This window comes from Miscanthus floridulus, chromosome 2 (assembly GCF_019320115.1).
Source record: "Miscanthus floridulus cultivar M001 chromosome 2, ASM1932011v1, whole genome shotgun sequence".
In the NCBI taxonomy this organism is placed as follows: domain Eukaryota; kingdom Viridiplantae; phylum Streptophyta; class Magnoliopsida; order Poales; family Poaceae; genus Miscanthus; species Miscanthus floridulus.
In genome coordinates this window covers 20,902,010-20,922,645 of record NC_089581.1, presented here as the reverse complement: position 1 = coordinate 20,922,645, position 20,636 = coordinate 20,902,010, and the positions used below count along the sequence as shown (strand labels likewise).

Here is a 20,636-nt window from a genome sequence, read left to right as displayed (position 1 = left end):
TGGCTTGTGAGGGTGAAGATAGCAAGGAAAAGGCTTTGAAGGACCAAGCATAGGTGAAGGGCAAGCGATGGCTTAGGCGTCGAATGACCATGGCTGTGGTGAAGAAGAAAGTGCTTGCATTTAGTCATGTCACTAATCAAGCTAAAGGAGGTTATATTATGAGGAGAATCAAATCATTGTTGGATCATTTGATGAAAGTGACTTGGTGCATTTGGATTCATTCCACCAAGTCACATGCTTAAGATCACTATGCGTAAGCAACAATCAAAATGAACATGTTGGCATTCTCTATTATTGAAGATTAAAAGATATGGCTTGGGTTCAGAGAAGGTTAACTCAAGCGGTTTAAATTCGTTTTTATTTAAACTTGAGTTTATAGGTATGTCGTACTATTAAGAGGGATGCAACATGATGATAGTTGATTGTCTCAAAGTGCTCAAGCTAACCCATGTGAGGTTTGAGAGAAGAGTGACAAAAAGTGCTAACTTTGTGTGCTGTTGAAGGCAATACCGAATACCGGAAGGTCCGATATGAACAACACACATGACTTTTGGCTAGAATTTCTGGCAAGGGTGCTTTGTTGAAATTAACCTATGAGCATACTGCCAGTTCATACCAGAGGGTTTGGTAAGAATCTGATAGCTCCAATGGCTATAAAACAACTAGTTTTTTAGTGTGGGCTATAAATATCCCCAAGCCTTCCTCTTTGAGGGCTGCTAATTCTTGGCACTTCTATACTCATCTTAGAGCCTTGTGAGTCACTCCACACTCCCCCTCTTTGTGAGATTGCTTCTAAGTGAGAAATCCAAGTGGTGGGTTGAGTGAGATTTGAAATGGTGAACAAAAGAGAGCAAGCCAATCCTTGAGCATTTGTGGCATTCATCGATCTCATGATTCATATTTTTTACTCTTGGAGCTTGGCTCCTAGATGTCTAGGAGTCCCTAGTGAGCAACCAAGGATTGTGGTGTGCTACAACAAGTTTGTGAAGGCCTGATCTCGCCTTCACAAGGAAAGGGATCAAGCTAGTGGATTGAGGGAAGTGGTTGAAAGAGACCACGACTAAAGTGGATCTCAGAGTGGTCACTCATTGCCTCCTCAATGGAGAGTAGGATTTGAGGGAGTTCGAACTTTAGTAAAACAAGTATCGTGTCTCATTGCATTTTGAATTGCTATATTTGTTTCCCTCTCGATCTACTCGGGTTGTGATCTTTGGTGTGTAGGGTGTACTCATATTTCACCTTTTGGAAACCCCCTACACCTTTGGATCAAAGTTTGAGCCAAGAAGAAGGAAGTTCATCGAGGAACTTCATTGACCCATGAATACCAGACCCTCCTGTATTGCATACCGAAGCCTCTGATATTGCAGAGTCTAGCTACAACTTTGCAATTCTGTGGTTAATTAATTTTTGCTACAGGTGTTTGGCTCCTAGGGTTATTTAGTATCCTTGATGTACTTAGTGCTTCACTTAGAGGGGTTGTTTTACTCTGATTTGGGATTTCCAAGAAATTGGAAATTCCCTTCTAACGGCTTCTGCATTTTAAGTTACAAGTTTTCAAAAATGCCTATTCACCCTTCCTCTAGGCGACATCCTCTATCCTTTTAGAGATTAAGAGTTATAAAGCAATTGTGAGCAAGCCAGACCTTTAGCATTTATCGAGCTTCATCATACTTTGTGAAGCATTTGTTACCCTTGGAGGGGAAGCCTCCTAGACGAGCTAGTCATCGGCCGATGAGCTCCTAGCTTGTGGTGAGCCGTGAGAATTTTGTATTGCCCTTTGTGAAGCTAGCGGAAATCCTTAAGCTCGACCTTTGTAGTTCTCTTGAGAAGAGGTGGGAGTTGAAAGAGACTCTAAGCCTTTGTGGCTTCCTCAAAACTAGGACGTAGGCAAGCTTTGGTGGCTCCGCTGAGCCTTGGGGGTAAATCTCACGTCATGCCTATTGTTGTCGTGACTTGAGATCACCTCTTTTTTGTAGTGAAATCTTTGCTTTGCACTTGATCTACTCGGTTATGTGTGTTTGTGTGTATAGGTTGAAAGGTCCTAATGGCTAGAGGGGGGTGAATAGCCTATAAAAAATCTACAACAACACTTAACAAACCGGTTAGACAATTATGAGGCGAAGCAAGTGTTGCGCTAGCCTACTAAAATAGCAAGCCACCTACCACAATTCTAGTTTATATAGTTTCTATCCACACAATAGCTATGACACTACACTAAGTTAGTGTGCTCTCAAAAGCTAACTAAAGAGCCACACTAACCAAACTAACAAGGTCTCACAACTAGCTACACTAAAGAGCTTGACAACTAGTTTGCGGTAATGTAAAGAGAGTGAGCAAGATGTTTATACCGCCGTGTTGAGGAAGGAGCCAAACAATTACAAGAATGAATACCAATGAAGACCAATCACCTCAAAATCAAATGATGAACACAATGATTTTTTACTAAGGTTCACTTGCTTGCCGACAAGCTACTCCTCGTTGTGGCGATTCACTTACTTAGAGGTTCACACGCTAATTGGCATCACATGCCAAACCTCGATAGGGTACCGCACAACCAACACAAGATGAGGATCAAACAAGCTACGAGCAATCCATTAGAGTACCTTTTGACTCTCCACCGGGGAAAGGTCAAGAACCCCTCACAATCACCACGATCGGAGTCGGAGACAATCACCACCCTTCGCTCGATGATCCTCGCTGCTCCAAGCCGTCTAGGTAGCGGCAACCACCAAGAGTAACAAGTGAATCCCATAGCGAAACATGAACACCAAGTGCATCTAGATGCAAACACTCAAGCAATGCACTTGGATTCTCTCCCAATCTCACAAAGATATTGAATCTATGATAGAGATGAGTGGGAGGGCTTTGGCTAAGCTTACAAGGTTATTATGTCAATATAAATGGCTAAGAGAGTGAGCTTGAGCCGGCCATGTGGCTTAAATAGAAGCCCCCACAAAATAGAGCCGTTGTGCCCCTTCACTGGGCACAACACAGGATGATCGGACGCTCCGGTCATATTGACCAAACGCTGGACCTCAGCGTCCGGTCACGCGATGCGTGCCACGTGTCCCCTCTCTTCAAATGTTGATCGCTCGATCTCAATGGTCAAGTGACGACCAGACGCAGCAGCTCAAAGTGATCGGACGCTAAACCCCAGCGTCCGGTCGTTTCCAGTAAGCATCCAGAGATGACTTTTCACGACCGGACATGTCCGGTCATGCTCGACCGGACACACCCAGCGTCCGGTCACTCGGCGACTCCTCTGTCCACTACCACGTCAGCAGGACCGGACGCACCCTGTCAACATCCGGTCACTGAGTGACCCAGCATCCGGTCAGAAACCGACGCTGCGCGCTCTCTGCTGCCTTTGACCGGACGCGCCGGTCCAACTGAGACCAGCGTCTGGTCACTTACAGTGACCTCTATCTTTTCTGTCTAGGGCGCTAGTGGCACCGTCAGACTGTCTACAACACTCCACCGGTGAAGTTCCTAACCCTTGCTCAAATATGTCAACCACCAAGTGTATCCTTGTGCATATGTGTTAGCATATTTTCACAAACATTTTTCAAGGGTGTTAGCACTCCACTAGATCCTAAATGCATATGCAATGAGTTAGAGCATCTAGTGGCACTTTGATAACCACATTTCGATACGAGTTTCACCCCTCTTAATAGTACGGCTATCGAACCTAAATATGATCACACTCGCTAAGTGTCTCGATCACCAAAATAAAATGGCTTCTACCATTTATACCTTTGCCTTGAGCCTTTTGTTTTTCTCTTTCTTCTTTTCAAGTCCAAGCACTTGATCATCACCATGGCATCACCATCATCATGTCATGATCTTCATTTGCTTCACCACTTGGAATATGCTACCTATCTCATGATTACTTGATAAACTAGGTTAGTACTTAGGGTTTCATCAATTCACCAAAACCAAACTAGAGCTTTCATAGGTACTTCGTAAACTTGCTACTGTATATATATCTCCAAACACAACTACAAGTTTGGTTTGTGCTTGAACTCAATAGGCATAGTGAAATTCGTTCTATTCCGTGTTGCACGGAAGTTATGCATAATCACATGGAAGTTCCACGGTATGCTAATTCAAGTTTTGTTTACTGTTAATTTCCAAAAATGCCTATTCACCCCTCTCTAGGCGACATCAAGGTCCTTCTACCCTCTTTGCTAGGGCTCCTCTGGGTCCAACTTGTCCTACAAATCATGGCTCCTCCTGGCTCCTCGTTTATTCGAAGAAGAGCGAGAAAAGAGCTCTGTGCTATAATAACCACTACAGTGCTCTTGGAGATAGAGACACAACACTTTGGTGCCGTGCCAAATAGCCCCTAAGTGCAGAAAGACTAAGAGTTAAGGTAAGGAATTGTTGGAGAAAAGTTTTTTCTTTCTAATTTGTTAAAAAATAGAATTGAGAGTGGGTTTTAGAAACTTTCTAAGATCTCTTGCATCTGGCAAGGCTGAAGCTGGAGCCCAAATAGCTGGAGTTGAAATGGCTCAAAGAACCTGTTATATGGAGAAATTTTGATATTTGATCCTCAATACACTCGCATCTCTATATTTAACACTCAACGCACGCCTTTGGAATTTAATCTTAGGTACACAAAATCTTTTGATATAAGGGATTTGCTCATTTTCTATTTTCAATACTCTCTCATCTTAACTTAGGTCACGAGAAAAGATTAAATTACCCCTGCCCCTAAAAGAGGAGACGGGACACACCTTTCCCCCGCCCCCAACCTCGTTCGCGTGGGCTGGTACATGCCCCGGTGTCACGACACGTTGTGGGGGCAGTAGAGGAGGCGACAAGGAGCTAGCAACCGGAGGAGACGATAGGCCCGATGCGTAAAACCCTAGGATGTCGAGCACAACCTCTTGAGTAGCAGAGTGGTGAGATAGAGAAGCAGAGGAGGAAAGCGAGGGCTGAGGGAGTCCTCGTGACTCGCAGGATCTCGAGAGCAGACATGACTAATTGGATAGACTTATTTTGTATGGGGTAATTTGGTCTTTTCCTATAGACTAAATTAAGAGGAGATAGTATTGAAAATAAAAAATAGGAGAATTCTCTTAAATCACAAGAGTTTGAATGCCTAGGGTTAATTTTTTTAAAAACGTGTTAATTAAGTGTCACGTCCGGTTCTACAACATTATTTCAGTAGTATTTTTCAACGAACAAACATTATTTTTTTCTCACAATAAATTAACATAAGCATCGGCATAAGTCAAATTTCAGCGAAACGAAACCTGATGGTCAAATATTGAAATTTCTCTTGCCACGGGGGCCTAAATAAGCAGCTCCGAAGCAAACTCCACGACTCGGCCTCCTCTTCCTCGCACCATCCCGCCGCCGCCGCCTTCCATCCTCCACCACCCCGGATCCCGCCGCCGCGCCGCGATGGAGGAAGACGACGAGTTCGGCGACCTCTACACCGACATCCTCATCCCCACTCAGACCCCCGCATCCACCTCCGCGCTATCCAACCCTGTTCCAGTTGAAACCCTACCCCGCCAGCCTCCAAACCCTAATCCTACCCCCTTGGCGGCGGCGGCGGAGGAGGAGGAGGACGACGACGACTGGCTCCTAGGAGGGAGCGACCCCATACCCGGGGTTGACCCGACCGGCGATTGGGCCGACGAGGACGACGATGGAGGCGAGCCCGCACCTCCCGTGAAGCGTGAGGTTGCTGCGCCCGCGAAGCGGCCCACCTCTGCGGATGATATTGATCCGCTCATGGGGGGTGGTGCGGGCGATTCCGGGCCGGCCATCCCTGGGCTTTCGTCGGCGGCGGCAGCTGGTGCGGCCGGGAGCGACGAATGGGACAGCGATAGCGAGGACGACATCCAGATCGTGCTCAACGAGACCGATGGCCGCCGGGGGCTCGGGGAGGATGAAGGAGACGACGAAGACGGTGAGGACCTCGTCATCGTCGCCGATGGACCACACATCACCGGGATGGAGGAGCAGGATTGGGGAGAGGACCCAGCAGCGGCAGGGGCAGAAGGAGAGCGAAAGGACGGAGGTGAGCCTGGTAAGACGGTGGCGGCACTGGGAGGAAGGATCGGGTACAGTGGCGGCGGCCCAGGGTTCCACCAGCAGCACCATTCCATGTTCAAGGTCAGTTATTTGGGCCAAGAAGCCGTACGATGCGCTCTGGCCACCCCTGCAGAGGGAGACGGCGTAAACCTGGTTGCAACTCACTATCCTTTATGTTGTACTGTGTTACTTTGTGGAAATTTCTTCTCAAGTTTAGTTTCTTTTTACAATCCTTTGCGTACCATTCCACAATGTAACTGTAAATGCATTATTAGCATGGTCTATAAAGGAAGAAAGGAAGAAAAATTCAATGACATTGCATTTTGTATTGGATGCCTCCATATAGTATTTTCAAACGTTCAGCCCTTGAAACGGGTTATCTACTTATCTCCATGCTGGAGTAGCTTTCATGATGGTAATGTTGAGGCTGATTGGTTTCTATGTCGCATGCCAGTAATGGAATTTCAGTCTGCAGATGCAGATGTGATCTGTACAAAGCTGACCGTTTTGAAGAATGATGCATTGAAGCCACCATTTCACCTGTACAGAGGAGTGCAGCTGGTCCAATTCACTAATATCCGTTGCGGTCTAATAAGAGATAGGGGCACATGGTAGTTGAAATTGTCCACCTCAAAGTGCATTACAATCCTTAAGTTGCCATCAATCCAAATCTTCAGCAGTGTCCCAAAAAAATAGCTATTTGGCTATGTATACTGAGTTATAATGCTACAATGCAATATGTGCCCAAGTTAGTCTCCATGATGGCAGGTTTAGAATTTGGTAGCTGAGTTGGTTTTGTGAGTGTTGGTCTCAAATTGACAATTTGCTGCTCATGGATATGTTTCCTTTTCCCTTCTACCGACGGAAATACGGCCCTGCTTACTTACAACTGGTGCCAGCCTGATGAACTATACTTAGCCTTACAGACAACCTGGTCATTCTAAGGGGGTTGTATATGCCACATACACGCAAGTGGAGCTAAATGATTTAGAAGTAGCTGTAACTAACATAAAAGCAACAACAACAAGCCACATGTCCCAAGAAGGTCGGGGTAGGCTAGAGATGAAACAAAATCCGCAAAGGAAGTTGGTGTAGCCTTTTGTTCCAAGGAGCTGAGATGTTGCAGTTTTTGCTAATCTGTCACCAGCATTTTATTCTGGGAATTTTGTTTCGTGTGGATTGTTGCATGACTACTCATGCTCATATCAAACTCCAATAGGGTCAATAAAAGTTTATGCCGTACACATGTCTGGATAATATCTTAATTTTGTTGTTGAGTTTTCAAAGACAATTTGCATGGACTTCATTTTTCTTTGCTTTTTGGAAGGAAAGTTGTTTTTTTCCTACAAAATGTGTATGATATTGGATAATATCTAAGATAGCAGTCCTAATTTATTATTTTCATGTAGTTTTCTTGAAATTACAATATCTCTTATGCCCGGAAAACAGTATATGCGTACAGAAGTGTCAGTTTAATATTGACATAGCAGTCAAAGTTTGTTTCATTGACAGCATGATATATATATTTATTTATTTGTTATCAGCTATTCCCATGGCTTGCATGTTTGGCAAACTGATGATGTTTATCTATTTGAACATTGTTTGCTCATGCAAGAACCGTTCACCTTTTTTTGTTTCTTTTACATGAATAATAATTTGTCATGTTCTTTCTGTTGAATGGCTGCCAATAACTGCTCTCCCATTTTCTTCGCTGTACTTTTTGGCCTGCCCCAACTTGCTTGGACCAAAAGGCTTTGTTGCTATACTTTTCGAAGTAAGTTTATGTCCGCCTTGTTGATTATTTCTTCTTGTTGCAGTATGTACGCCCTGGCGCTCCTGGTGGTGCTTCAGTAGGTGGGGTACCTGGTGGTCCTGTTCAGTTCCGCCCTCCTGGGCCTTCAGGCCCTTTCTCTGGTCGTGGTAGAGGTGACTGGAGGCCTGCTGCTGGTCGAGGCATGAATAAAAGTTTTCAAACAGGCTATGGAATCACTCCATGGGGTGGTTCAGGGCGCGGTTTTGGTGGTGGACTAGATTTTGCACTTCCTCCTCACAAGTAAGTTAACTGCTACCAGCAATTAATATACTTTAGAGTTTGGAGTACAGTATGCCATTTACTTTCAGTTGTTTTGCCCTTGCAAATGTCGTACTGATTGTTCCATCTTTAATAATACTTCTGAAGTAGTTGCTACAAAATTCTACTGTATGGCTAAGTCCATAACAGGCAGTATATAAACACTTGTGTGAAGGTTGTACAACCAACCACATGGTTGAGGTTATAATTGCTGTTGGAACCAAGTCTTCCACGAGCTGCAAAGTGCGCCCTGTGCAGACTAGCATGGAGCATATGCAGTTATTAATGACTACATTACAATCATGTGATTATCAGTGAGCACCGGATGACGGGGATGTGCTTGCTGGATTATAAATGCAATTTAGATTCTAAAGCATGTAGAATCACAAATAGCACTGTACTGGATGCATGTGTCTCATTTTCTGGTCTAGGATGAGATTAAGAGTTCTGGGCATCTATGTTGTTCTTTCATTTGCAATCAGATTACAATCCTAGTTTAGACTCATTCATCATTTTCTTGTTCTATATATACATATATATATATATATATATATATATATATATATATATATATATATATATTTGTGCTCATTCATTGTTAATTTACAGTAAAGACTGATTATTATTTGAATTAGGACAATATTTGATATTGACGTGGAAACCGCATTTGAGGAGAAGCCATGGACATTCCCTGGTGCTGATATTTCAGACTTTTTTAACTTTGGCCTTGATGAAGAGAAGTGGAAAGATTTTTGCAAGCAGCTGGTGAGTCCATTTCTTACATTCGGCAGTGCATATAGTTTGTTTACTATATATAAGCAATCAATTAAACAAGAATTCTTTTATCGCCAGGACCAACTTCGACTAGAATCCACAATGAAATCTAGAATACGGGTGTACGAAAGTGGCCGCTCCGAACAGGTTAATTATGACCCATTATGGAAAACAATATCCTGCTCTATATGTAGTGATGATGAATAATTTTTTATCTGCATCCAGGATTATGATCCAGATTTGCCACCAGAGCTAGCGGCTGTGACTGGTCATCCAGACAACTCTGCTGACAGTCGCAATAAAACGGATAACGGCCATACAGATTTTAGTGCCCAAGGAAGAGGTCCGGCAAACGTGCGGACACCAGTGGTATTGAGTTTCCCTCCATCTCTAGAATTTTACATCTGCTTCATGTTTGCTTTTGAATCTGTTTTGTCGTGGTATGGTTTCTCACATTATGGGCTTATGGGTGTAAGATAGACCATTACTTACGATTATTGACATATCATGTTGTCCGTATGCCACATATTGGTGTTCCACACAATTTATCAAGAGTTAACAGCGTACCCCAACTTGCTTGGGACTAAAAGGCTTTTTTTTAATAGTTATCGGCAACAGAGCAAACATGAATTTATACCATTAACAACCATCCATCGATGTCCTGTTTAACTACTAGTATGCGGGCTTGATCCTACAAAATCAATACATATTCCATAGCCTTTTCTTCGCTTGGAGGCTTGGACACGCGTGGTTGTTAATGTTTGGTCCTAGGAGTATTTTTCTTGTAGCTTTGGACACATGCTGTTTATTTTTCTTCAATCTTCGTTATTCTGTGCCAACATATTTACATTATGTAGTGATGTGAGTTTGCTTTTCAGATGACAGGGAGACCTATACAAGTTGAAACTAATTACACAGACCGGTTTCCATCTGTTGATTCACGCCCACATCGAATGCGTGAATCAGATTCTGTTATTGAGGTAAAATGTTTTCATGATCTGATCCATGTTTTATCTGTTCTGCGTGGAAACATGTTATGCTGTTTGGACTGCATGTTAGTTAATCATTAGGCACTCTTAACATTTCCTTGCTTTTTAGATTGTGTGCCAAGGTCGTGATTCAATGGATGATGAGACAGTGGACCAAACTGAAAAGGATTCTCAAGGAGGTAATAAAGGAGTCCATGATGTTGAGGAGGGGAAGCCGTATCCATCAGATAAGATTAATAATTCTGCCCATAACTCAAATTCGGTGATAAAGACAGAACATAAGAGACAGCTACCAGTTTCATCTGAAAGTGATATGTTATCCACGGATGTCAATGCTCATTCCCCTCCCAGCGACAAAACAAGACATTCTCCTCGTGGAGCAAGGTATGCCGTACTGTTGAAATATGCACATAGAATATCACATTATTTGGTTCATGTTTTTATGACTCCTGTTGTGTTATTTCCTTGATGAGGTCGTTGCACATACTGCTCATCTTACTCATAGATTCTCATTTTACGCGGGTGTTGGTATCATATTTAAACAAACTGATCAACTGTGCTGCCTGCTGTCACATTGCTGCTCTGTTTGGGAGCGTAGCTGGGCTCAAAGTTATTGGGGTAGGACAGTGGTTATGGCTACAGCTGAAACATCTGAAGCCAAAAGAGCGAACTAATTTGGGCAACTAAAATTTGGACCTGAAAGAGCCTTCTTAATTGTGTCATGTGGTTATTCAAGTTCAAGACGCATGCGCAACATGGATGTGCAGCAGCGCAAGGATCAAACCAGGCCTATTTGCAGATTAGTTAGTTAGTGGGTTTGAATATTTAGGGTTTGGCTTTAGGAGATTGGTTGACTAGGATTGATTAGCTTGTTAGGAACTTTGGGAGATCGATCAGGAGATGTCATCAGTGCCCTATATAAACCTATGGATGGTGTAGGCAAAGATTTAACTCCAATTAACCCTATCTCCCACTCTGTTCCTGCCTTGAGGGTGTGATAAGCTGACCATGGCCCAGCCGTCACGCCATCGAGGTCCAGGGTCACGCCCACCCCACAACTATGCCCTATGCCATCGCCATCCACCTCCCTCCAACGTGGAAAAAAATTCTATGTGTGTGTGCCGCACGGCGACTTTCGTACAGCACCGCCCGCGCGCATGTCGCGTGTCCCACGGCCCACCGCGCGCATGGCTTCGTGGCTCGCTCGTTTCCCTCCGAAGCCGGATGCGCGGGTTGCACGTTCCGTCGGCTGGTGGGGCTGCGTGGGGCTGCATCGAGATTATCACGGAAGGACACGTGGACAGCTATTGGGCGGTGCTGTACGGAAGTCGCCGTGCGGCACGCACGCATATAATTTTTTTCCTCCAATGTCGTCCCCCTACATCACAAATTGTTCAGTATTTTCAATTCCACATAGACAACGCAGTGGTAAAATCTCATGATTTTCAGTCGTACATGGGATAGAACATGGTACATATGCTGTCACACAAGAATCTACACTACAATTTTTCTTCTCCAGAAGATGACACAAGTTAATAAATTTATGAACAAACGGTACAAACCTTTTCTACTGATAGTCTGATACAAAGTGTTCTTCCTTTAGATGTTATGGCCTTCTATAAGTAATGAAAAGTGGGGAAAATAGTGGTCTTCTTTAATTAGTGACAAGTAAACACTAAATGGTTGGAAAAATATTGAAAGAAAAATGGGAAAAGTCTATTTTACTACCATGAATAATTCACTTTACCAGCTTGACCCTCAAAATTTTGGCTCACTTAACTCCCCTCTATTTGAAATTGTCCAATCTAATCCCTAATTAGAATTTTCTTATACATCTATCATAAGATTTGAATTTAGGTTCAAATTGGATTTGAATTTGAGGTTCAAATTTTGTGGGGTCATAGCTGACATCATACATTATAAAGGACGTACCCAGTGCAGAGAGCTCCCGCTCTGTGCGGGGTTTGGGGAAGGGTGTCAGTGGCAAGCCTTCCCCTCGCCTGTGCAATGCGAGGAGACCGCGATTCGAACCCGGGACCTTCTGGTCACAGGCGGCGCTTGCACCAGGCCCGCCCTTCTGACATCATACATTATGCTGTAAAAAATTTAAAAACATATATGTTTTCTAATAATTATTTTCAAAGGGAGGGAGGGAGATGTCTCTGTTTCCTTCTTCTGTATTTGTCTTATGTTTTCGTTGCTCCATTTGCTTTAGTATCTCTTAAACAGTGTGCCTTCATCCTTCCATTTTCGTTGAAGTTGTATTTCTAACACTTGCCCAAATTATTTATCTTAAGGTCATTGAAAGGAAGCTCACTGGGTCAGAACTCTATTCGAGAAATTGAAAGCTCCAACGAAGTAATACCTCGCCAGTCATCTTCAAACAGACGCCATGATTCCCAGAAAGAGAACCTTGTTGAGGGCTCAGAAAATAAGGGTGATTCAGAAGGGTCACTTGCTGCTAATGACGACGGGGCAGATAAACTGAGTACAGAAGATCATTTTGATGGTGATGGTGGTGATGATGATGATGATGATGATGATGATGATGATAAGCTCGCATTGGTTGGTAGTGTTGAAGTGGATGGTGATGATGCTACCTCAGACCCCAACACGCCTAGTGATGCAAATGAGGATGATAACCTGGTTCACTCTGATAAAAAGCAGAAACATATATCTGTGGTTGAGCAACCTACTGGACACAATAGCAGTGAACCTGATGAATTGAAGACTAGTGAAAATAGTAAAGGGAGGTCTGGTAGCAGCAAAGATCAGCAGAAACGCCTTGAATCTGGTGAAGAAGTTCTTCAAGATAGGCAATCAAGGAGAGTAAATAATGTAAGAAGGCATCATGACGCGGAAGAACGCAACCTCCACCGAAAAGATGAGTACTCACGAGATGTAAAATCAGATTTGGAAAGATCACATTTACCCTCCAGAGGCAGGGAAGATATCCACCAATCTTACGCAAACAGAGATCGGGTTGACACGCGGGGCAGGAGTTATGATAGGGTAAGAGAGACAGAAATTTGGCCAAGGAGAGATGATGGTGCTCACAGCCGACGTGCTAAAGAGGAAGATTTGAGGCTAGAGTACAATGTTGAAGGTGGTGCAAGGCAAAGAAATAAGGTGAGGCCCATTGATAGGAATGATAGAGATGAAGATCATTCACGGAAGCGTTTGGATGATGGCGACTGGAGAGGCTCTCGACAAAGAGAGCGTGGTGATGTGGTTTTGAATCGCCGCGAAAGTGACGATTCTCATATAAAGAGAAATAAGGACGATGAGAACTTGCGGAGATTGAAGCCTGAAAATGAAGATATGGTCGTGGCGCACGGTTATAGGGCAAGGGATGATAATAACAGAAGAAAAAAAGAGAGGGATGATGGAATTGATCAGAAAAGACGAGATGATAGTGGTAGACTGCGGGAGAAGGCTGATGATCGTTCTCATGCCAAACAGAAGGATGGCAGCTGGAGACAAAGAGAAAGGGAGGATAGACAGAGGCCCAAGCATGAAAATGCATTAACCGTTCAGAGGGAAGAAGGAAGAGGAACCAGCCGGGGTAGTCGGATGATGGATGATAAGTTAGTCAGTGGTGGTAGGAAGAAGGATGAACCAAGATCTTCAGTATTAAGCAAAGACACTCAAGAACGTACCAGGCAAAATGAACCTTCGAGGAGAGGTCAGGGTGTGGAAGAAAACAATGTGCAGAATAAAGGGCGTTCTGATGTACATCCACGTGATGACAATTCAAACAGTGAGAGGAACTCCAGGCAAGAAAAACAAAACAATAATCGTCTATCTGGCAGTTCTGATACTCGCCACACAAGTAGAGATAGGCATAGGGAGAGCACAAGAAAGGGCAGAGGTTCCGAGCTTGGTGAGCATGATCTCCACAGATCGAGCAAAAGGAGACGTGAAGATCATGAAAGCCATCGCAGTGGGAAGGTATGAAATTATTTGGAAAGTGTCTCCTAAACGCATGGGCATTATAAATTCAGGCTGTAGTGGAAATATAAAAAGAACACATAAACTGGATTTTGCTTTGTATTATCTTTAAGTGAAAATATATGTATTCTTGATTATGCACATTGCGGGGGGAGGGAGAGGGGGGAGGGGGCATGTCTACACATGACGACTGTTTACAGCATATGTGAGTGCATCAGTGTTGGTGTCTTTTCAGTTATCGGGTCATAGTGTTAATTGTTTGCATTTTTTTGTGGTAAAAGGGAGGTCAAATGTCCTGATATGTTAGCATCCAATTTTCTTGTAAATGCACTTAGTGAGTACTTAGATATGTTGTATAATTCGTAGTAGTACTACAGTGACCGCGCATTGCAACACATCTCAATATATATCTTCTTTAGCTTTAACAACAAGATAGTGACACGTATAGTATGTTGCCTATGTTTGGCATGGTAACTTTTTATATTGAATTAATTTTAAGCAAGAAACACTGCCAGTAGAGTGGTAGGTATGTGGTGACCTGATGTATTGTATGCATCATTCGTTGTTTAACCTTGAAGACTCCACGTGAAATAAGCTCACCTTAGCATCTATTGGTTCTACCATAGGGTTCAGGTTACTAACATAACACGGGACAGGCACCCAAATAGCGACAAATACATTAATTTGCAACCAGGTAAGCTCACCTAAAGCAAGTAATTTGTACAATACTAAAATAGAACTCCTTTAAAATGTATAACTCCAAAGACTAGTTTTTTTAGGGTTCCATCCCGTAAGGTCATTTGAAAGCAAATTTAATATGATAATATACGCACCACTTTGAGGTCAAGTAATGGCTGTTACAGTATTCAGACATGCATACACTCACCAAGGCGGACCAGTTCATGGGCTTGCTTGTTTGTTACATTTGTGAACTTGAGTGTGCATGCTTCCATTTCACTAAGATCTGTCTCATTAAGGTACCTCACATAAAGAGGCTATATTTGCTGTGGCAAATTAAGCTGTGTACTCATGAGTTGCATCAATCTCTCTTGCACCCTGTATGGAATACTGATATTGTCAACCAGCCCTACTGCTGCAAAACAAGCTATAACCAGTCATATGTAAATAGCACCTGTCAGGCTGTCACGCGGGCTCTGTGTCTCTTGTAATTGCATGTTGTAGTCAGTATACCAATGCATCTCGAGTAAGGTATGGGCAAACATAGTTCCTTTTTGGAATGCAAACCTACTGGTGGCCTTTTATTGAAACACTTGTTTTTGTCGCAGGCTTGCAGTCGCAGCTTAACTCTTCTACACATGAACCCAATAGAACGTCTGTCTTATGGTCTTTTACACATCAGATTAGTAGATTCTCTAGTTTATGCAATTTTACGGCTTCCTAGGGCTTACGCCATTTGAGACTATTGTCAATTAAAAAAACATCATTAGGCTTCACAAGATAGCTTTGGTGTACTGCGCACTTTTTCCTGCTCATTTACTATGGAATTTGTATGATTTAATAATTGATGAATCAGGTGATGTGCGCAAAATTAGACAACTTGGAAGGACTACTTTTGCACTTCACCTAGAAAATGGAGTAAAAAGGGGACCACTTAAGTAGATACAGGAATGAACTAGTATCCATGCTTCTAGTAGAAGTGGCCATCAATTACAGTGTTGCAATGGTTGGCAGATGGGAGGAGTCGTTGTTGGACACGACAAAAGATAGAATCATTGTAGGTGAACATCTTCTGGGAATGAGCACATACAACAACAATAACAACAACAAAGCCTTTAAGTCCCAAACAAGTTGGGGTAGGCTAGAGTTGAAACCCAGCAGAAGCAATCAAGGTTTAGGCACGTGGATAGTTGTCTTCCAAGCACTCCTATCTAAGGCTAAGTCTTTGGGTATATTCCATCCTTTCAAGTCTCCTTTTATTGTCTCTACCCAAGTCAACTTCGGTCTTCCTCTGTCTCTCTTCACGTTACTATCCTGGCTTAGGATTCCACTACGCATTGGTGCCTCTGGAGGTCTCCGTTAGACATGTTCAAACCATCTCAACCGGTGTTGGACAAACTTTTCTTCAATTGGTGCTACACCTAATCTATCACGTATATCATCGTTCCGAACTCGATCCCTTCTTGTATGACCGCAAATCCAACGCAACATACGTATTTCCACGACACTTATTTGTTGAACATGTCGTTTTTTTGTAGGCCAACATTCTGTACCATACAACATAGCAGGTCTAATCGTCGTCCTATAAAACTTGCCTTTTAGCTTCTATGGTACCATTTTGTCACATAGGACACCAGATGCTTGCCGCCATTTCATCCACCCTGCTTTGATTCTATGGCTAACATCTTCATCAATATTCCCGTCTCTCTGTAGCATTGATCCTAAATATCGAAAGGTATCCTTCCTATGCACTACTTGACCTTCCAAACTAATATCTTCCTCCTCCCGAGTAGTAGTGCCGAAGTCACATCTCATATACTCAGTTTTAGTTCTACCGAGTCTAAAACCTTTGGACTCCAAAGTTTCCCGCCATAACTCCAGTTTCTGATTCACTCATGTCCGGCTTTCATCAACTAGCACTACATCGTTCGCGAAAAGCATACACCAAGGGATGTCCTCTTGTATGTCCCTTGTGACCTCATCTATCACTAAGGCAAACAAATAAGGGCTCAAAGCTGACCCTTGATGTAGTCCTATCCTAATCGGGAAGTCATCTGTGTCTCCATCACTTGTTTGAACTCTAGTCACAACATTGTTGTACATGTCCTTAATGAGCCCGACGTACTTCGTTGGGACTTTATGTTTGTCCAAAGCCCACCACATAACATCCCTTGGTATTTTATCATAAGCTTTCTCCAAGTCAATAAAAAACATGTGTAGGTCCTTCTCCCTATACCGCTTCATAACTTGTCTTTTTAAGAAAATGGCTTCCATGGTTGACCTTCCGGGCATGAAACCAAATTGGTTTACAGAGACCCGCGTTATTGCTCTCAAGCGATGCTCGATAACTCTCCCATAGCTTCATAGTATGGCTCATCAACTTAATTCCCCGGTAATTAGTGCAACTTTGAATATCCCCTTTATTCTTGTAGATCGGTACCAATATACTTCTCTACTCATCAGGCATCTTGTTCGATCGAAAAATATGGTTGAACAGCTTGGTTAGCCGTACTATAGCTATGTCCCCGAGGCATCTCCACACCTCGATTGGGATACCATCCGGTCCCATCGCCTTACCTTCTTTCATCCTTTTCAACGCCTCTCTGACCTCAGATTCTTGGATTCTCCGCACAAAGCGCCTATTGGTGTCATCAAAAGAGCCATCCAACTGAAAGGTTGCGTCCGTATTCTCACCATTGAACAATTTGTGAAAATACTCTTGCCATCGATGTCGGATCTCATCCTCCTTCACCAAGAGATGCTCCCTTTCATCCTTAATGCACTTAACTTGGTTAAAGTCCCTTGTCTTTCTCTCACGAACCCTAGCTATTCTATAAATGTCCTTCTCTTCTTCCTTCGTACTCAAACGTTGGTAAAGATCCTCGTACGCTCTACCAGTTGCCACCCTTACAGCTCGCTTTGCAGTCTTCTTTGCCACCTTGTACTTCTCTATGTTGTCCACACTCCTGTCATGGTACAAGCGTCTATAGCACTCTTTCTTCTCCTTAATAGCCCTTTGGACTTTCTCGTTCCACCACCAAGTATCTTTAGCCTCGCCTCCACTTCCTTTGGTTACTCCACATACTTGCCATCTTCTTCCACATGTTGTTTATGTCCTCTTCTTCCTTCCAAGAGCCCTCTTTGATAACCCTTTCCCTGAATACCTTTGACGTCTCCCCTTTCAGTTTCCACCACTTTGTTCTTTCAATCTTAGCTTGTTTGGGCACGCAACTGAAAACGAAAGTCTGCCACCAAAAGCTTATGTTGAGAAACAACATACTCCCCTGGTATCACCTTGCAACCCAAGCATGCTTGTTTGTCCTTTCTTCTTGTGAGGACAAAGTCAATCTGGCTAGAGTGTTGTCCGCTACTGAAGGTCACTATATGAGATTCTCTCTTTCTAAAGAGAGTGTTGGCTATCATCAAGTCAAAAGCTACCGCGAAGTCCAGAACTTCCTCCCCCTCCTGATTCCTACTACCATACCCAAAACCTCCATGAACTGTCTCAAAACCTGTGCTTGTAGTACCTACATGTCCATTAAGATCTCCTATAAAAAGCTTCTCACTACTAGGTACAGCTCTAATCAGGCCATCTAAGTCTTTCCAGAACTGTCTCTTAGCACTCTCGTCGAGGCCTACTTGGGGGCATACGCACTAATTACGTTCAAGACCATATCACCAATGACAAGCTCGACTAAGATAATCCTATCTCCTTGCTTTCTCACTCCCAGACTAAGATAATCCTATCTCCTTGTCTTCTCACTCCCACCACACTATTCTTGAGGCTCTTATCAATCAAAACTCCTACTTCATTTCTATTCGCAACTGTCCCTGTGTACCAAAGCTTGAAACATGTATTGTCCACCTCCTTCGCCTTCTGACCCTTCCATTTAGTCTCTTGAACGCATAATATATTCACACGCCTCCTAGTCGCGGTATCAACTAATTCTCTTAACTTACCTGTAAGCGATCCTACATTCCAACTACCTAAACGGATCTTAGTTGGTTCGACTAGCTTCATTACCCTTCGCATCCGTCGACTCAGATGTGAAGACCCTTGCTCATGTTTCACTACACCCGGGCGTCGATGTAGCGCGCCACTAAGGATGCGACGACCCGATCCTTGCTCACTTGACACTGTGCCCAGATCGCGACACGGCGCGTCACGGGGGTGACGACCTGGCCCTTGCTCATTTAACACCATACCCGGGTTCCGATATGGCGCGTCGCTAAGAGGGTTACGCCCCAATAGTTTTCTTTCGGGTTTCATCTCCATTAGAATGGCTAGATTTAACGTTGGCTCACCACGCCTATCACAAGCCTCCTCCTTTACCAGGGCTTGGGACCTGCTATGTTGAGACAACATAGGCGGAGTTGAGAACGAGCACATAGGCACACATTATTATCTAATGATTTTTTAGTGGCTGTTTGGAGATCTTACCCCTGTGGGCTCGGCAAACTATGTGCACAGTAAACCTGTGAGTTCTATTGTTTGTTCGTATACTTTTGGAATGTTAGTTCCCCCCTTTTTCTATCAGGCAATGTAAACAAACCTGTTGAGTGGTGCCTTGCTCCATCTGTCCCCATGTTTGCTTATAACGCAGTTGAATTTGTTGCAAAGGCAGAAGATGGATACAAATATTTAAACTGAGCTGCTAATACTAAGTTGCAAACTGAGCCAACATGCATGTGTTTAATGATCTGAAAAGCGCAGACTATATCATGATCTGTTGTATAACTACGAAATATTCCTGGATTTCTTAATTACTCCCTCCATTTCAAATTATAAGACGTTTTTGGCTTTTTTAGTTACATAGCTTTTGCTATGCACTTAGATATAGACTATGTCTAGATACATAGTAAAAGTTATGTATCTAGAAAAACCAAAATGTCTTATAATTTAGAATGGAGGGAGTACATAGCACATGCATATATCACATGGTTAAAATTCGTATTAAGTTCCCTTCATAGCTCTGGTTGTGGTGTAGTAAGCAGTCCTTTTTTGTACAGTAGTGGGCGTGATCCTTGGGATTTATATGCGGTGAGCAACTATGTCTCTACAAAATAAAAACCATCCGCACACAACTCTGGTATAGCTGATGTGTGGAAGTAAATTTACTACGTTCCAAATTGTAGGTTGTTCTGGCTTTTCTAGATACATAGCTTAGACATAGTGTATACTAGCAACAGCTATGTGCCTAGAAAAGCCAAAACGACTTACTATTTGGAATGGAGGAGTATTTTGTGGTTTAATATACTTTTGGAGAATGCTCTTTTGGTCATATTTGTCCCTCAACAGTTACAATAACTCTGTATATAGGTTGAAACTAAAGAAGTGAATGAACAAGAGAGTAGTAGAGGTCATGCAACATTATCCAAGAAGAGCCAGAATCCTCAGCCAGATAATTCATTGGTGAATCAAGTGGAAGAAGACGCCATATCAAATGATGAAAACCATGAGGATTCTAGAAGGGGTCGCTCTAAGTTGGAGCGATGGACAAGCCACAAAGAGATAGAATATAGTAATATCGATGATGATAGTACACAGACATTTCCGACCATCAAAGCTGATGTTGAAGCCGATGAGGTAGGTAAATCTGAAGTTTCTGCTGCAGCTGGCAACTCAGACATCAATAGCAATGTTGATACTGGGCAGACATCTGATAAGATGACTGAAGAGCGTGAGCGTGACCGACATCTAGACACAGTTGAGAGGCTCAAGAGACGAAGTGAGCGTTTCAAGCTTCCCATGCCTGGCGAGAAGGATGCACCTCAAAGCAAAAAGGTGGATACCGAAGTGCAGCCTCCCCAAAATGAATCTGCTGCTGCTGATATGGAAGTGAAGCCAGAGCGGCCAGCTCGCAAGAGGAGATGGACTGGGAGTTAGTTGAACTGGAACAACATTTCCACTTTTAAGAGGTATCAGCAGATTTCATGACAGATGCTTGCACTTCGCCATGTTTTTTCCTACAGTTGAAAGTTCAATTGATGTATGGTTTTACTGTTTAACTTATACCTGTACGTGTAAATTTAGTTGTTTTGTGGCTGGGAACTGGATACTGTACTAAAACTCCATCCATTTACCCACTATGATTCCGGATTCTGGTGACCTTGTGTGGCACAGG

At 43.2% G+C, this 20,636-nt stretch overlaps 1 protein-coding gene across 1 annotated transcript; it reads left to right on the top strand.

The window, feature by feature from the left end:
* The first annotated feature begins 5,308 nt into the window (after positions 1-5,308).
* Positions 5,309-20,424, top strand: LOC136519415 (FIP1[V]-like protein). The gene is made up of 9 exons (XM_066512820.1): positions 5,309-6,129; positions 7,866-8,101; positions 8,755-8,884; positions 8,972-9,040; positions 9,119-9,262; positions 9,772-9,873; positions 9,992-10,266; positions 12,180-13,833; positions 19,832-20,424. Exons 1-9 carry the CDS (start codon positions 5,410-5,412, stop codon positions 20,396-20,398), a joined length of 3,897 nt encoding a protein of 1,298 aa, XP_066368917.1. The 5' UTR covers positions 5,309-5,409; the 3' UTR covers positions 20,399-20,424.
* Positions 20,425-20,636: the final 212 nt, after the last annotated feature.

Coding starts and splice junctions, on each gene's coding strand:
- LOC136519415 (XM_066512820.1), top strand. CDS start 5,410: ATGGAGGAAGACGACGAGTTCGGCGACCTCTACACCGACATCCTCATC. Junction 9,263..9,771: donor CAAACGTGCGGACACCAGTG/GTATTGAGTTTC, acceptor TTTGCTTTTCAG/ATGACAGGGAGACCTATACA. Junction 13,834..19,831: donor AAAGCCATCGCAGTGGGAAG/GTATGAAATTAT, acceptor CTCTGTATATAG/GTTGAAACTAAAGAAGTGAA.